This window comes from Sorex araneus, chromosome 4 (genome assembly GCF_027595985.1).
Source record: "Sorex araneus isolate mSorAra2 chromosome 4, mSorAra2.pri, whole genome shotgun sequence".
Taxonomy (NCBI): Eukaryota; Metazoa; Chordata; class Mammalia; order Eulipotyphla; family Soricidae; genus Sorex; species Sorex araneus.
Window position 1 is genome coordinate 101,643,119 of NC_073305.1, and position 19,171 is coordinate 101,662,289.

General features: G+C 42.7%; 1 protein-coding gene across 1 annotated transcript in view; it reads left to right on the forward strand.

The window, feature by feature from the left end:
* Positions 1 to 19,171, forward strand: part of KCNQ5 (potassium voltage-gated channel subfamily Q member 5) — a 588,348-nt gene that overhangs the window by 551,117 nt on the left and 18,060 nt on the right. Inside the window, exon 11 of the mRNA XM_055134600.1 lies at positions 14,285 to 14,393. Within this exon, the coding sequence (XP_054990575.1) occupies positions 14,285 to 14,393 (109 nt within the window). The remainder of the gene's footprint in view (positions 1 to 14,284; positions 14,394 to 19,171) is intronic.

Sequence of the window (19,171 nt, forward strand, 5' to 3'; positions counted from 1 at the left end):
GATCCCCAACCCTATATGGTCTCCTGAATATCCCAGGAATAGAACCCTAATAGAGAGCCAGGAGAGCTCCTGAACACCACCAGGTATAAGCCAAACTCTTCCCCAACCCCTGCACTCCCTCCCTCAAAAGGAATGTTCAACTGAAAAATAAAATTCTAGTTTTCAAAGTGACAGAGAATATTGGTGATGAGGAGCCATATGTAGCTTCGTGAAAGCATTCACTGAGAACCATAAGCAGAAGACAGTGTATTAAAAAAATAGAACACCTGGAGTGCTCTTGCTAGGGACCCACAGTACAGTCCATCTAGCCTGAAAAGTCCAGATGACACTCCTGGGATTCAAGCCTTTTCTTAACTGTTACATGTTGCTTTTGCTCTACGGAGAAGCATTTTGCTGAGTTTCAGTCAATTAGCATCTGGGCTAAGCATCCCTGAGGGGCAAACACAGAGGCAGCTCCCATTTACTGGCCTAAAAGATTTTTGTGTGTGTTTATTTGCATCTTCTTGTTTCCTATCTCCTGATTTTGTGCATGGAAGAAAGAATTTGTTCAACAGTGGCGTTTTGTAACTGTTACCCCTCAGCCTCCAAATGGTGGGGTTTTTTCAAAGTATTTTCATGTTGGGGGCTAGAGAGATAGAACAGGGGTCAAGGTGCAAGCCTTGCATAGGCCCGATCCCTGTTCAATGTCCGGCACCACAGGGTACCCCAAGAATCATGGGCATTCCCTGGGGTTCTCCTGAGCATGATCACGTTCTCCAAGGCCAACACTGGAGCACCCACCCTGCTGGCCTAGTACCTCCAGGAGCTCTCGGACCCTGAACACCTCCTGGGGGAGGCACCCACCCCCTACTGAATAGATAACTTTGAATTTTTTTAACAAATATTATTTTAACTTTGTTATCTAAACTATAAGTTTTGAATATTAGAAAACTTTATCTTTTATTACATTTTAAAATGTTTTAATAGTTATATATGGGCTGGAGAGGCAGCTAGTGTACAGGAGTGTGTGCATTGGTGAGGAAGGCCCAGCTTGGAACCCAGCATCCATGGCCCTCAGATACCGCCAGGAGTGACCCCAAAGCACAGAGTAGCTTCTGGGTACCTCGTTTTGTCACAGGAACAAACAGAAAGCCATAGGGGTTGGAGAGGTAGTACAGGCATTACCACGCTTGCCTTGCATGCAGTCAAGCTTGGTTCAATCCCTGGCACTGTATGTGGTCCTCCAAGCACAGCCAGGGGTAATCCTTGAGTGCAGCAGGTGTCTCACAAACACACACACACACACACGTACACACACACACTACAATGAGATCTATATATATGGGCTGGAGAGATAATTCAGGAATTAAGACAGTTGTCTTGCCTGTGGCTGCGCTGGCCATGGCCCTGGTTTAAATCCCCAGCAACACATACAGTTCTATTGAGCACCTCCAGGGTCACTCCTGAGCACAGAGCCAGGAATGACCCCTGAGCACCACCAGGTGTGGCCCCCCAAAAAACAAAATATGCATGCTGAAAACCTTAAGGTTTCTTGTAAAAATACTAATGTTGCTTTTTTTTTAATGCCCACTGTCTCTTTGGGGTGCCTTGTATCTTGTGCTAATAATCTGCCTTTTGCAAATTCAGCTCCCAAGGATAATCAATATCCAAGAAGGGGAGTCGGAGGAAGAAAGGAGAGTAGATGGGGATAGATGGAAGCACGGAGACAGTAGTTATTCCCCGGGAGAGTGTCCAAAGGTGATGATGCAAAAGCCTGCTGGCCGTCAGCAGTAGCTGGAGCATGAGAGAAAAATTCTACTAACATGAGGATAAATGGGAGCTTGTGAGCTACCAAATGAAGTGGCCTCATCATCCAGAGAAGTTCAACTCTGAATCTGAGAAAAGTTGACTTTGACATTAAACATCTGTTGAAGCAGGGACTGGAACAGCAATACAGCTTATCTGTATTGCACATCCAGGTTTGATCCTGGCACCAGAGCCCCGCCGGAGCCTAGCCAGGACTCATCTCTGAGCAGAGCCAGAATTAAGCCCTGCACACTGCTGCAAATAACAACAACCAAAAAAAAGTCAAAAAAATCTATTAATGCAGAGGGAAAAGAACAGAGGATACTGTTTAATAGCATTTGCTTCAACACTAGAACTATAAGCAATGTTTTTTCTCATTCCTTATGATTTAACTTAAAATTTACATGCTCAGGGGCTGGAGTGATAGCACAGCGGGGAGGGTGTTTACCTTGCACTCGGCCGACCCGGGTTCAGTTCTCAGCACCCCATATGGTCCCCCGAGCACCGCCAGGAGTAATTCCTGAGTGCATGAACCAGGAGTAACCCCTGTGCATCGCCGGGTGTGACCCAAAGAAAAAAAAAGTGCTCAATTTATACAACTCCATTGCACTGTTTGAGAGAGACTGGGACTTTGGTAGTGGGTGTGGCTTAGTAACAGATTTTAGAGATGTGAAACTGGCCAGTAAAACGTTCAGTCTTGGGCTGAAGAGAGTAAAGAGGACAGAGAGGACAGGGGTTAAGGCTGTTGTCTTGCATGTGGCCGACCCATATTCCATCCCTCTATTATCTCTCCAGCACGTTAAATAATCTTTCTTTTTGAAATTATTTTTAGTGGTAGCACAGGGGGTAGGGAGTTTGCCTTGCACGTGGCTGACCCAGGTTGTATTTCTCCATCCCTCTCAGAGAGCCCAGCAAGCTACCGAGAGTATCCGGCCTGCACAGCAGAGCCTGGCAAACTACCTGTGGTGTATTCAATATTCCAGAAACAGTAACAAGAAGTCTTACGATGGAGATGTTACTGGTGCCCACTCGAGCAAATCGGGGATGACAGTGCTACAGTGTACAATTGCATAATTGTGGGTTTAATATTTGTATTGACATAAAACTTTGTTCCAGTTTATACTGTTATTATCAGCACCAAAGCATACTAAATTTATGTCAGTTTGGGTTTTTTGTTTATTGGTTTGGTTTTGTTTGGAGGGGGGCGGGAGGAGGCATGGCCAGTGGTGCTTAGAAGCTATTCCTTGCTCAGTGTATGGGGGTGTCTCCTAGTGGTCCTCAGGGGACCATATTAGAACCAAGGCTCTAACTCTGCCCCTGCATGCAAGGCGCATGCTCCTGCCCACTGAGAGTGCTCTCTCTCCCTCCCTCCCCCTCTCTCCTTCTATGTATTTCTCTCTCTCTTTCTCTTTCTCTCTCTTTCTCTCCCTGTTTTTCTCTCCCTGTGTGTCTCTTTCTACCTACCTCCCTCCCTTCTTCCCTCCCTCTCTCTCCCTCCTCCTCCTCTCCCTCTTCCTCCTCCTCCCCACCAGTCATGTCAGTTTATCTATTTGGTTTTGGTTTTGCTTTGAGGCCACACCCAGCAATGTCCATTTGTTCTGAAGCTGCACCTTGCTCTGTGCTCAGGGCTCACTCCTGGATGTGCTCCAGGGGCCAGGTGATACCTGCCCAAACATGGGCTCTAGTTCCAGATTCATGCCAATTTTGTTAGTATTAGTTATTATTCTCTTGTTAGTAAGATAGGAATGAGACTGTACTTTCACAAACTTTAATTTTTTTTAGAAATTTTTATAAGATTGAATTGTTTTTAGTCATTTTTTCTATTCATGGTCTCTCCTGAATGATTTCTTTCTTTTTTTTTTTTTTTTTTTTTGCTTTTTGGGTCACACCCGGCAATGCACAGGGGTCACTCCTGGCTCTGCACTCAGGAATTACTCCTGGCGGTGCTCAGGGGACCATATGGGATGCTGGGAATTGAACCTGGGTCAGCCGCGTGCAAGCCCTCCCTGCTGTGCTATCTCTCCAGCCCCTCTCCTGAATGATTTCTTTGTGTACTTATATTTTGAATTTTTATCAATTCAAATAAGGTCCTTGTACATTATAAATATTAAGCCTGTTCCTATCTCTTCATTTTTTGTGATAAAACAGTTTTCTTTGTAGTATAATTTATTATTTCAGATAGTAACATTTTGTCTTCATGATTAAAACTGTCAGCTGTCTACTTTGTAATTTCTTTTTGACCCAAATAGCAGGAGATTATCATTCTTCTATAAACCAAACAAATGTTTTCTGCAAGGTTTTGACAATTAGATTTTATTTCAATCTATGAACATGTAAGCTTTTTGCATGTAAAAACAGCACTGACTTTTTCAAGGAAAAAAATCTCCAAGCAGGGCTGGTACAGCTGGTCAGCAGGGAGGGTGTTTGCCTTGCACATGGCCGACCCAGGTTCAATTCCCGGCATCTTATATGGTCCCCCAAGCACCGCCAGGAGTATTTCCTGAGTGCAGAGTGAGGAGTAACCCCTGAGCAACATCAGATGTGACTCAAAAAGCCAAAAAAAATTAAAATTCCCAGGCCTGAAAAGGGTAGTATTTTATTCAGATGACTGAAGAATAGAAGACAAAAACGGAATTAATTCAGGGAAGTTGAGGTCTTTAGGCTAAATCCAAAAATAATCCAAAACTTCTTCTTTAATCACCAATGTGCTAAGGGATTTGGGCTTGGAGGGACTTGATGGTTCTCAGGATTTATTCCTGGGCTCAGGCATCCCTTGCAGCTGTGCTCAAGACCATATGTGGTGTTGGAGATCTAACTAGGGTCAGCTGCATATAAGGAAAGTGCCTTGACACCCTGTATGGTCTCTCTGACCCTACCAAGAGGGGGGGTGGGTTCTTTTTATAAGGTAATTTCATATTGTCTTAGCCTCTTTTCCCTCAAATTGGTCCTATGCAAAAAATACACGAATAGTACCTGAAGAGACGTGGAAAATTTAGTTCGAATCCAGTGGTGTTCAAGTCAAATATACTCCTCAGTTCGGGCCAAGAGAAACCTGGAGCACCGTCATTTCCCCTTGCAGTCAAAAGGCCTCTCTCTCCTCTGGCTTCACACCAGATTCCTCTGTGACAATTATTTAAAAATCTAGGAGGAACTGGAGAGAGTAGACAGTGCATAGGGCTCTTGCCTTCGTGTGGCTGGCCTGGCTTCAATCTCTGGCACCCCATATGGTCCTCAAGCACAACAGGCGTGATCCCTGAGCGCAGAGCCAGGAGTACGCCCTAAGCGTTGCACCAAAACAGAAACAACAAAACAGTCTGGGAGAAGACTCAAAGGGCTGGAAGAGCATCTTTTGCATGTGTGGGGCATGAGCTTGATCCCCAGCACCCAAGGCTCCCACAAGCTCTATTAGGAACAGACCAACTCCCCCCCCAAAAAAAGAAGGGGGATGGGAAATATCAGTGTCTTAACCTTTTGGTCTTTAGGGCAGATGCCCTAGTGATTTTTTTTACTTGGAGCCCTAGTGATTTTAAAGTGCCATCATGTCTGAAAACAAATCATTTTGGCAAAAAGAAAAATGGAAAAAATAAATCTCACCTGTCAGAGGAAGTGATGAAGGGAAAGAACTGAAATTGTGTGGTGTTTTTTCCTTAAATATCTACATTTTGGAAATAAACATTCATAGAGGGAAAAGAACTGATCTTTGTACTTAGCATAGTTTTCTATAATTTTTTTTATTTCTTATTTAATCATCATGAATCACAGTTACAAACCTTCATGTTTGAGTTTCAGTCATTCAACGATCAAACACCCATCCCTCCACCAGTGCACATTCTCCACCACCAATGTCCCCAGTATAACCCCCCTTTCTAACCTTCCCCTGCCTCCATGGCAGACAATTTCACCCATGGTCTCTCTCTACTTTGGGGTGTTATGGTTTGCAATACAGAGAGGTTATCATGTTTGGTCTTTTACCTACTTTCAGCACACATCTCCCATCCCGAACAATTCCTCCAATCATCATTGTCTTAGTGATCCCTTCTCTATTCCAGCTGCCTTCTCCCCCAGCTCATGAAATAGGCTTCCAACTATGGGGCAATATTCCTGGCCCTTGTGTAGAATGTATTATTAATGTGTCATCCCCTGTTCTTTTTTGCTGTGAGTTTGTTGTCATGACCAGAAGTTATGTACACAAGGTGTGTGATATTCACTCTGGGTTGCCCCGTTTTGGGGATTTGTTTTGCTTTTTTTTTTTTTTTGTGATGCCACACCCAGCTGTGTTCAGGGACTCCTTTTTGTTTATTTGTTTTGATTTGTTTGTTTGTTTGCAGGGCTCAGGGCTTACTCCTAGAAAGTTTAGGGAACCATACGGGGTGCCAGGGATGAGACTCGGGTCAGTCGCTTGCAAGGAAAGCACCCTCCCCACTGTGCTCTCTCTCTCTCCAGCTCAGAGGCTCCTCCTTGATCAGTCCTCCCAGGTCACCCTGGCAGGTGCTACTGTGTGGCTGCTGCCTTCCCATTTGCAAGTCAGGCACTTTTGCCTCTGAGCCAGACCCACGGATGTTTCTCTTCACCTTTCCTCACTTTGTCATCTAGTCTACCTGATCCTTTATGAGCACCAGGAACTAGGGCCAGGAAGTTAACACCAAGGACTGGAGTACATGCTTTGATGCTTGAAAACCCTCTCCAGGTGCGACCCCCAGGCACAGATCTGAGAGTAACCCCTGTGCACTGTAGGTGTGGCACAAAACAAGTACTCTGAAATAGGTTTCCGAATGGAGGGGGGGCCAAGTATTTGAAAGCAAACTTTGACATGGGTAATGAATTGAACCGAGAGGGTAAGGGACAAAGGGCTGGCTTGAAAAGGCATCTCATCCTGTTTCATCCTGCCCTCATCCCTGGGGATATGCCTCCCCCGTCCCGCCTCATCCCCAACCCCCCCCACCCCACCCCAGGAAACAGGATGTTTCCCAACCCATGGCATTCTGCCCTTTGTGACTGGACGCTGCTGACATAAGCACCTCCCTGGAGTTCTGTGCCCATGGTCCACATATTCAGAACACCAGGGCAGGGGGCCAGCTGAGAGGCTGAAAAGCAGAACCTGCCCTGGAACCTTGAGTTCACAGAGGGGTTAAGCCTCTGGGAATCATGAGAACGACATTCCAATGCCTGATTAACCTCACTGAAAAATAAAATTGGAATCTTAAGATACTTATGAAGCAAAAGGATGGCATTGCCCCCCCACACACACACATCTTTTGTAATATTAAAATAAGGAGCAGAAGTTCCCTAATTCAGTCCTTGCTTCAACACCGGCCAGCAGGGATATGTTTCCTATTCTTTCGTGCTGACCAAACCTAAACTGGCCTTTTTCACTTTATGTTTTTTTTTGTTTGTTTCTGGGCCACACTCAGCACTGTTCAGGACTTCTGGCTCTAAGCTCAGGGATCACTTCTGTCCTTGCTCAGCAGATCTTCTGGGGTACCGGGGATCAAATCCAGTAGGCCACTGGCAAATCAAGCACGCAACCCATGTTACTATCTCTCTGACCCCAACACTTAAACTCAGTAGGAAGCCATACCCAGCAGTGCTCAGGGCTTATTCCTCCTGGCTTTGCACTCAGGGATCACTCTTGGCAGGGCTTGGGAGAACATATGGGAAACTGGGGATCAACACAGGTAAGTTGGTTCAAGACAAATACTATCGCCACTGTACTATTGCTCCTACCTCATTAAACTTCTTGTTTTAAGGCAGAGTTTAGTGGCAGGAGACATGGTACTACAGGTAAAGCACTTGTCTTGCCAGTAGCAACCCAGGTTCAATCGCCGGCATCCCATGTAGTCCCCTAAGCCTGCCAGGAGTGATTCCTGAGTGCAGAGCCAAGAGTAACCCCTGAGCACAGCCAGGCATGTCCCCCACCCCAAAGAAAAGAAAAAGACAGTTTAAGTTATGTTCTGAATGGAGAAGTATTAAGTGGGGTGATAAAATTCCATTGTAAGATGTATTTTAGATATAAAGCACTTAGTCATGGACACCCGTCCTCTGCCAGCCTTTGTTCCCAAGTATCATGAAGGATCAGAGATGGTGTAGCAGGTAGAGCATTTGCCTTACATGCAGTCGTCCCAGGTTTGATCTAGGCACCACACCAGAGGAGGTCCCCTGGATACCTCCAGGAGTGATCTCTGAGTGCAGATCCAGGAGTAAAGCCTAATCATCACTGAGTGTGGCCCCAAAACCAAAACAAGCTTTCAAACAAAACAAATAGGATGGACAGACTGAAGCTCTTGGTAAGAGTCAGGATGAGGGGAAGCAGTTATAAACTAGGAGCTTCTCAGCTTTGGATTACCTGTGATCACTCAGGATGTTCCCAGGCCTGCCTAGAGTCGGTGCCAACAGAGCACCTCGCAGTGTCTTGCTCGTGTACTTTCTGTGACAGCACACACAGAGACTGATGAAAAGTTTGTCATTTGCCTCTGAATCAAGGAACCCATATTTCATGCCACTTAATTATTTGGACCCGCATCATTGTATTGCAGTTGCTTATACGTACAACTTCGTGTAGATAGTTTCTGACCCAAGCATTGCAAGATTTGTCTTCCAGAAACCTCTGCGGTGTTGTTTTCTTAAAGCTATGAGATGGGGTTGTGTTAGAAAAGTCTCTCACTGGAGTTCAAATGAGGTGAAGCATCACATTCCTCTGTTTTGAAGGGTAATGTCAAAAACTCTTATAGTTGGTGCCATTTTGAGCTGGTTCAACAGTATAGAGAGATTTATCCAAAAATTATAAACTCAGTAATTTAACTCCTTGGTACCTATCATATGTTTTAAGAATATAAAAGCACTAACTTTTGTAACTTGAAAAGATATATGTGTATACCAGGGATGGGTAGGACCATAGCACAGCTAAAGAAGAATTGTCTTGCAGGCATGAGGTCCTAGGTTCAATCCCTGGCACCACCACCCCCCCACACACACACACATACACACACTTGTGTACACCTATATTCAATGCTATTTACAATAGCCAAAATCTGGAAACAACCCAAATATCCAAAAACAGATGACAAATCATGGTGTATATGCACACAATGCAATACTGTCCAGCTATAATAAAGAAATCTTATTTTGTTGCAATGTGGGTATAACTAGCAGGTTTTATGCTAAGTAAAATAAGTCAGAGGAGAAAGGCAAATACCAGTTAATTCACTCATAACCTGTATATAAAGGAAAACTGTCTAGTGAAAATAAACAGAAGTGAGGTTACCGAGTGAAGCACAGTGATTGCTCCTTTGTTCCTTTGGTGGTGAGCATGAGGTACCCCTAAAACCTTTAAATCATTGTAAACTTTTGTTGTTGTTTGAGGGCCACACCAGGCAGTGCTCAGGGCTTACTTGATTCCAGGGTGCCACATGCAAGGCAAGCACCATATCTACTGTGCATCTCACATCTGGTCCTGTCTCTTATGCTCCCTGTGTTCCTGGGTGAGTGTCTGAGCTCTCTGCTTGCAAAGAAAAGAAAGAAAGAAAGAAAGAAAGAAAGAAAGAAAGAAAGAAAGAAAGAAAGAAAGAAAGAAAGAAAGAAAGAAAGAAAGAAAGAAAGAAAGAAAGAAAGAAAGAAAGAAAGAAAGAAAGAAAGAAAGAAAGAAAAAGAAAGAGAGAGAGAGAGAGGAAGGAAGGAAGGAAGGAAGGAAGGAAGGAAGGAAGGAAGGAAGGAAGGAAGGAAGGAAGGAAGGAAGGAAGGAAGGAAGGAAGGAAGGAAGGAAGGAAGGAAGGAAGGAGAGAGGAAGAGAGGGCGAAGGGAGGGAGAGAGAGAGGAAGGGAGGGAAAGAGGCAAGGTGTGAGTACCTTTTTGCTAGCCTGTTTAATCTTTTTCTTTTAAGGTTTAAACTTAAATCTCAAGATTTAAAAAAAATTCAAACTAGGCTTATTACCTAGCCTAGGTAATAAGTGATCAGGTAATTACTAGGCTTATTACCTGATCACAAATAATTAGAATTAGAAGGAGGAAAAGAATGAAAAAAGTGTATTCTCTCACAGTTCCAGAAGCACGGAGCTCAAAATCAGCATGTTGATTGGCTGTCTAGAGTCATCTCAGGTAGATGGTGGTTACCCGAAACCCTTGGTGTTCTGTGCTTGTAGGTACATCCTTTCAGTCTTAGCTTTGTAATTCTCTGTATTCTTGCGCCTTCTCCTTTTATGTCTTAGAAGGGCATGCCCACTGGGTTTTAGGGTCCATCCTAATTCAGCATGATCTTATCATAAGCCTTTCCTTAACTGCATCTGCAAAGACCCTTATGCCAAGTGAGTTTGACTTTGGCGGGGTGGGGGGGGCACATTGTTCAATCTACTACAGCAACAAGTGCAGGTTGAGCTCAAATCAGAAGAAATCATAGATGATTTCCAGAAGAGCACCATCTACCCTCAGGCATGATGTTTAGGTGCCAAAAGGGGCTGGGTTGTGTGAGTCGCCTATCAAAAATGTGGTCCGAGCCCTTGAGGTGACTACCAGCTCTCGGTTACAGAGTTCATCAGAGCATTGCGTTTCATCTGGAACTCCTGGATAGAAGTGAATGCATCCAGGAGACAAGGCACATTGTATGGGCCGCATATAATGCCTGTATATGAACTCTATCTCCTGCTCCCTCGTTACTCATTGCTTGTCACAACTTAACCTGTTATTGAACATTGATTGTTTTTGGATGTAAAGTAATACAATGCAAAGAAAAAAGGATTTGGAGAGGCGAGGAAGGAGAGGCAAACACTGCTCAGGGGACCATGAGTGAACACATAGTACTTACCTGTGGACAGAAACTTCAGTTCAAATACAAGCATTGCTTTAACTAATAGACTCCAATAGTCTTTCAGGATTTTTTTTCACCCAAACAGAACAACCTCTCCCCTTCAAGAGTTTTTTTGGGGGGTCACACCCCGTGATGCTCAGGGGTTACTCCTGGCTTTGCTCTCAGGAGTTACTCCTGGTGATGGAATGCTGGAAATCGAACCCGGGTCAGTTCGATGCAAGACAGACAAGACACATGCAAGACAGACATCCTATCTGCTGTACTATCACTCCAGCTCCCTCTTCTTCAAGACTTTGAAAACAAAGAATGAGCAGAGCAAAAGCAACCCAGAGTAGTTTTATTTTATTTTTATTTTAGTTTTCTCTTTGAGCCTATCTTTTCCACCCCCCTTTTTTATATTGTATTAAATTTTATTTTATACTTGGATATCATTATGGTAATAATAATCATGTCTTACCTGTCATTAATAAAACTTTTAAAGCATTTTTATGTTAATATATTATGGAGTTTATATGAAATAGGTAAGCCCTACATATATAAATTTTCCCACTATACTTTATATATCAAGGCAGAGCCTGGCAAGCTCCCCATGGTGTATTTGATATACCAAAAACAGTAACAATAATGAGTCTCATTCCCCTGACCCTGAAAGAGCCTACAATATGGCACCATTGGGAAGGACAAGTAAGGAGAGACTGCTAAAATCTCAGGGCTGGGACAAATGGAGATGTTACTGGGTCCGCTCAAGCAAATCAATGAACAATGGGATGACTGTGATACAGTGATTATTCTCATCACTTCAACTTTTTTATTTAAGGATAAATATTTCTTTAAGGTTTCAATTAAATATATTATAGACATGGCAATGAACAGATCAGGGTTGGAGAGATAATACAGGGGCAATGTGCTTGCCGTGCATACAGCCAACCCAGTTGGATCCCCACCACCACAAAGGGTCCCTGTGTACCACCAGGAGTGATTTCTTATTACTACGATGTTTGGTACAAAAACCAACAAGAGGTGTGGGGGGAGGGGGGCAAAACAGGGCAGACATTCCTTTAAAACACAGTAAATAAACCTATGATACCAACCACCTAAGTATGAAGTATAGCTGAGGCAGTACCATAGAAAATGCTTCTCAACTCTTCACTGTCCCTGTATCACAAAAATCCTTCTTCAGAACAATTTTAGTCCTGTAGCGTATATTCCTTGCGTTTGTTTGTTTTTGTTCTAGAGCCCTACCTAGCAGTGTTTGGGGGCTACTCTGAAGGCTGCACTCAGGGATCACACTGAGTGTAGCCAGAAACTGAACCCACTTCTAGCATGCAAAGGCTTTGCTCAGCCTGAAGAGCGCATGTCACCATTTAAAGAGATACCTTTGGGACTGGAGCAATAGCACAGCGGGTTCGATTCCCAGCATCCCATATTGTCCCCTGAGCACTACCAGTAGTAATTCCTGAGCACAGAGCCAGGAGTAACCCCTGTTTATTACCAGATGTGACCCAAAAAGCAAAAATAAATAAATAAATAAATAAATAAATAAAGAGATGCCTCTTTTTTTAGAGCCATCTTTTTAAATATATATATATAAAGTTGTTATATATCACAATATTTGATCACATTTAATATTCAAACACCAATCCCACCACCATTACACCTTCCCACCACCATATTTCGAATGTTTCTATCTCAAATCCCAACCACTGTCCCCCAAAGCAGAACCGAAATAATCTATTTTGTATTGCTTATTATGAAAAATCCACTAAAATTGATCCCAAAAATGTTTCTTAGAGATAAGTGTGTAAAAATTGTTGTATTTCACCCAGGAGCCCTTAAGCCCTTCTAAAGGAGATTACTGACATGTTGTAAAGGTTCAGGCTTGTGTGTTTATATCTATATCTGTATAAATATATTTCCCCTAAGATTGGTTGCCTTCTACTTTAAACCCCATCAAATGTGGTGTGTTACTCTTGGTATATCAGTGGTGTAAAGTACGAGATGTCCAGGAATAGATTCCCTCGTGGGTGAGGCTTGTCCGAATGTGTGGAGAGTGGCCGTGAGCCCACAGTGGTTGAGTTCTAGGGGTTTTCAGCTTCCGGGGTTGGCTCCATTGGGGCGGAGAGGGGCCTCACCCACCCACCCCCCTCCGGGTTTCCCCGGATGAATAAAGAGATTCTATAGTTCATCCCACATGGAGTGATAGCACAGCAGGTAGGGCATTTGCACGCGGCCGACCGGGGTCCGATTCCTCTGCCCCTCTCGGAGAGCCTGGCAAGCTACCAAGAGTATCTCACCCGCACGGTGAGATACCTGTGGCGTATTTGATATGCCAAAAAACAGTAACAACAAGTCTCACAATGGAGACATTACTGGTGCCCGCTCAAGCAAATCGAAGAGCAATGGGATGACAGTGACAGGGACAGTGACTTTGTTACCAAGGTAGTACATGTCCATTGTAGAAATTTAAACGTAGCCAAAAATAATAAAACCATTCTTAATCCTGGATAGAGAGCTTCTTTCTTTCATCATATGTTAGACATATTCCCAGTCCTCACCTCATTTTTAAGTTTTCTAATATTTAATTGTCTAAAAACTAAAATGTCTTCAAGTGAACCCTCATTACTGCAATTTTAACTTATTTGCAATATTTTGTACTGAAAACAAATTAGTAATGATCTATTCATTCCTTCTTAAATTTATAAATCCTACTTTGTTATTTATTATAACGTTTCCTCCTTTTCCAAACTTTACAGTTAATTCCTAAATTATTTGGCTGTTTACAAGGCTGTTTTTTTTTCTTTTTCCTTTTTTTTTTGTTTTTGCTGTTTGTTTTGTTTTTGTTTTATTTTTTTTATTAAGTCACCATGACATATACAGTTACAAAGTTGTTCATATTTGAGTTTCAGTCATACAATGTTCTAACACCAATCATTTTTTTTCTTGGTTTGGGGGTCACAGCCTAGGCTGCTCAGGGCTTACTCCTGGTTCTTCACATAGGAATTTATTGCTTCTTCTGGTGCTCAGGGGACCATATGGGATGCCAGGGTTCATACCCAGGTTAGCTGCATACAAGGCATATTCCCTACCAGTTGTACTATTACTCCAGCGTCCAAGACTGTGTTTTTTCTTTATCCAATCTGTTCCCTGTTTTGGCACTGTTACCTTAAGCAAACTCTCCTGCTGGATGCTTGCTTGTGTCCAAAAATTGAGAAGTTAGTCATGTTTGGGGAGCTGACGGATGAGCATTTTTGTTTAGCCCAATGAGCTGATAGAGTCAAGAGGTTTCCAACCCTATAGATTCGAGCCAGTTATTCAAGTTCAAGTGTCCAAAACCTATTTCCCTAACTCCAAACAGCTGTTATTTAAATGCTGACTGTTAGTTTCCAAAGAACTGGGCAAAAGAACAAGGATGAGTCAACAGTGTCGTTCATTCATGTTGAACTCTCTGCAAAGACAGAGTTCAACAGCTTCACCTTCCCCAGGGAAAACAGCTCCGAGACAGGTAGTCCTGTGGAATCCCCTAACATTGATGCAGTTGTAGGGGGAACATGCTGGGAAAAACAATTGACTGACCTTTGATATACCTTGATTTAGAAGCTTCGTTGGTGAGTTCCCTCCCTCCATTCTTTAGTGAGACAGATTCAGCATCATGTTTTCAGTTGCCCAAGAGAGTGTTACTTAACTGGCAATTTGCTCTTACAGCTGACACGGCGCTTGGCACAGACGATGTATATGATGAAAAGGGATGCCAGTGCGACGTGTCTGTGGAAGACCTCACCCCACCACTAAAAACTGTCATTCGAGCTATCAGGTTGGTGAAACTCTTGGAGAAAATTATTCAGAGATCTACCTCTGATTATTTGAATTCCGGTGTTGCTAAGTTCTTTTTTGCTGCAGGTAAATCTCCTGAAATAATTACCTTCTTGTTTCCTATTCATCTGCATGCCTATTACATTCTGAAATTATCTTCTTCTTACTACAAAAGCCTGCTGTGTTCAGCACAAAGAATGTTATCAAAGGTGGGTGGGATTTGAAAAGCCAAGGAAATTATAGAACAGCTTGTCATATGAATTTGTTGCCTTAAGGATCTATCATGTGTAAATGTGACTGAATTTTTCAAATCATATTTTTATGGCTTGATGCTCCAGGTCATACTCTGTATCTAAATGTCCAAGAAGAAGTCCTCTAGATTTTTCCCAAACAGGCTGAGTTGTGAAAATGGGACATCTCAAGCACTCCACAGAAGATGGTACATTCTACCTCAAGTGTTACTGTTAAGGACTCGTGTTTGTTTCCCGTATCTACCAAGGCAGAAAGCTAAGAGACCCTCCCGCAAAACAACTTATCCCTATATTTCCAGAATCCAATCCCCATAAAATATTCAGGATTTGAACCAAATGAACCACTGTGTGCTCAGCCTGTTCTACCCAGTCCCTTTGAGAGAATCTATATTTGTATTTTGAGTAAGCTGTATTGCAAAAGAAGTACCTCTGGTCATTTGGGCTATTTCTGCCTTTTACCAAAAAGCCTGAGGAAAGCTTAAAATATCCTAACCAATTTAGCTATTTGGGCACTTGGTCTTATTTCAGGTATCAGTATGATTGATTATTTGCTTCTATTTTTAGCTGGTCATTTAGCATCATGTAAGATTGTTGCTTTATTCCACGGGTGAGTCACTGGTAAGGCAGAAAGAAGTTACAGAAATGAGATTTTGAAAAATGATGTGGGGGCAAAGAAAACTACCATATATCCCATAAAATGCTTAAACATTTATCATACAGCATCCGAAAGAGAAGTAAAATCCAGTGACAGTGACTTTCAGTGGAACTCTCAAGCAACAATATCTGCAGGTGGGGAAACCATACCTTCTCATGAGTCCTGGACCACCCGGGGAAACACCATTATCTCATCATGATTGTCAATAATACTCCTGCTTTCTCAAAGCATCTCTTTTGATAAGTGTATGGTCACCCTATTCCTGGCCAGCTTAGCGGTCTTGGGAAACATTTAAACCCCAAATACCCAAAAATATATAGTAAATGATATTGGAAGCTTTTAAGCAAACAGGTAGAGAGAATCTAGAATGGCGCTATCCAATATGGTGGCCACAAGTCACATGTGATTTTTCAGTCTGGATTAATTCAAATTTAATTGAATTTGAAATGCAGATTGCTATCATATTTCACAAAATAGAGACATACTATTCATATTTCAAGTTCTCATTTGAGGACAGGGGATGTGGCTCAGTGATAAAGTATCTGCTGTGCATGCAAAAGATTCCTGGTTCGATTCCTGACACTAAAAAACTAATGATTCTTCACTACAAAATTCAGAGTAAGCCCTGGCACAGGCCCAAAAAAAAAGAACAAACAAAAATAAAGTGGCTGAAAAGGTAGAGCATAAGCCTTACATGTACACAGCCTGAGGTTTAATCCCTAGAAGCTCACGGCTTTCTGAAGATCACTGGGTGTGGCCCCGATGGCCCCAGTACCACCAAGAGTGGTCCCGGTCCTCCACTAGGTGTGGCCCTGACAACTATTAATAGCAACCACAAAGGGGTGGCTCAGCAGCCATAGATGGCCGTATGTGGGGCAGACAGGATACAGAACATTTTCATCATTGCAGAAAGTTCTATTGGAACTCTACTGGAACAAACTGATTTCCTCCTAATTTAAGATCAACCTTAAAATTCTTTAAATTCACTCTTTTTATCCATCAAAGACCCTAAAGTGAAGGTGAGACAGTTTGTCCACACATTGATAAACTTAAGTTACCATAAGTACCATAAACCATATCTACTAGAAGCAGATTTTCAGGCTTTAGCAGATGTTAGGTTTCCTAAAAATCATCCTTAACCCAAATGTGTGTCATTTCTGAAGACCTTCTGAAGCTTCCTGCTTTAGCTTCACAACCTATAAAAAGAATTATGAGTTGCAAGAAAAAAAAAAATGGAAAGGGTTTATTCTGCTAGCTAAGCACTTTAGTAGCAGCTTAAGCTTTATTTTGTTATGTCTTCCTCTTGAAATCTGGTCCTTATTTTAAAGAATTTTTATTATTTTCATGTCTGCCCCTCTTTGCGGATTTCTGAAGCCCTCTGCCAGCTACTTAGTGATACTTGAGGTTGATATTTTTCTCTGCATACACCAATTCTGCTTAGTGGATTTTTTTTAACTTATTTTAAAGTTCCATTTAAATTGTTGGATTCCATGAAAATGTATCTACTTCAATGTTAATATCGCCATTAGAAAGTCCTAACTCATACCTCTAAAAATCCATCACTGAAAAACCAAATCGATACAATGAGCAATTTAGAAAGGAGCTTGCAAGCTGCAGTGCCCAAATCCTATGCAACAGTGTCCTCTCTCTGTGTCATTCAGAAAATAAGCTGGACATAAGGCGACTGTGAGGTTCTTTTGCCAGAACATGCCCCACCTCCATTCATCTGAAATAGTATTTTACATGTACACTGCTGATTGCAAGTGGAAACCACTTTTTATTCGTCTCTAAAGAAGGATCTTTGTTTTGGCACTGACCTTCCTTGTTATTCACTGGTTCCTTGATGATTTAATATGAATACCTGTGTTTCTGTCCTCCAGAAGCTTGTATAAAGATAGTAGCTTTCTTTAGAACTAAATTAAAATTAAAGTGTGTAACAGGAAATGTGTATTTCACTGAAAGGATGACAGCATGGGAAATAATATTATTACATTCCATGTAAAGTAGGCATTGTTGCTAATATTTATGAATAATCTGTCACATTTTTAATTTCTACAATTGTCACGTATGGCAGTGCTCAGGCTACTCCTGGATCTGTGTTCAGGTGTCGCTCCTAGCAGTGCTGGGGGGATCCTGTGGTGCCAGGGATGGAAGCAGGGTCACCACATGCAAAACAAGTGTCTCAACCCCTGTACTCTCTCCAGCACTTGTTTCTAGTTAATGTTAAAAGTAAATATTCTCAGGCAGTGATGGGATTAAAGCCATTCTCTGAACTTGGCTGGACTCTATTACCCAACTGCACCTTGAAACAGTTTTTAAATGAACAATGTCACTTTTTACATTTTTTTTAAGTTATAGCTTGGGGGGCCACACCTAGTGCTGCTGGAGGGTTTGCTCCCAGTAATGCTCAGGGGACCAGGCAGTGCCAGAAATCCAGCCCAGTCCTCACACACACAGCATGAGCTCAGCCCATTGAACTCTCTGTCTAACCCAGAGCATCACTTTTTTTTCAAACATTTTTATTGAATCACTGTGAGATAGACCCTTACAAAGCCATTCATGATTGGATTTCAGTCACACAGTATTCCAACACCCATTCCTACACCAATGTGCATTTCCCAGCACCAGTGTCCCCAGGTTCCCTCCCATCACCCCCCTCCTCCCACCCCCTGCCTGCCTCCTCCTCCTCCTCCCCCTCCTTTTCCTTCTACCCCTCCTCCCCCTCCTCCCCTCTTCTTCCTCTTCCTCTTCCTCCTCCTCCTCTTCCTTCTTCTTCTTCCTCTCCTCTCTGTCTCTGTCTCTCTGTCTGTCTCTCTCTCTTTCTTGCTCTCTCTCTTTCTCTCTCTCTCCTCCCCCTTTTGGGCATTGTGGTTTGCAATATTGATACTGAAAGGTTATCAAGGATATCCCTTTCCCTACTTTTAACCCTCAGATCTTGTCCAGCTATAACATCACTTTTTATAGTAGTAAACAATGAGTATTCTTAGACATTTCCAGTACAGGTCTATTTCCCCCTTGTATATCGGGGCCACACCCTAAGGTTGGAGGCTACTCTGAATCAGTGCTTGATGGCTTCCTGGAAGCGCTAAGTGACAGGGATCTAACCTGAGTGCAAAGCATGCACCCAGCCCTTTGACCTATCTCTCTAGCCCCTAAAATATGCCTATATAATATAACAGGCCAAAGAACATTTATGTTTGTTCCTTTTTGGAGAGGATGGGCTTGGGGTTTATACCTTGTGGTGCTCAGGGCTTTCTCAGACTCTGCTCAGGCATCATTCACAGAGATACTGGCGGGAGGGGGGAGGGGAGGACTATATGTGTTGTTAGGGATTAAACTGAATCAGATGCATGCAAGGCAAATGCTTTAACACCCACAACAGCCCTCTAACACCAGAATACTTATTCTTACTTAGTTCCTCTGGGATTACCACAGGTTATTTAAATATAAAATATTATTTAGTGAGAGCACAAGGAATTGCTGGAACTGTGCTCTCTAACTCATGTGTGGGAGTAAATACTGTATTTTTAACAAGAGCTTAGTCTCGTTAATGATTGAATGCAAACAATGGGAAGTTTCATTTCATCTGCTTTTAGAATTTAACTTCTGTGGGGTTGAAGAGATAGTCCAGTGGCTAATGTGCTTGCCCTGCACTTTGCTCACCCCAGTCTAATCCCTGGTACCACACATGATTCCCCGAGCCCTACCAGGAGTGATTCCTGAGCACAGAGCTAGGACTGAACCCTGAGTACTGCTGGGTATAACCCAAAAACTAAAAAGAAATTTTTTAATTTCTAAATAGAAGGATGAAATTAGCAAGGAATTGATAAGGAAATTGCTAACTCTTGAACATTCTATAAACACAGTTTCTGG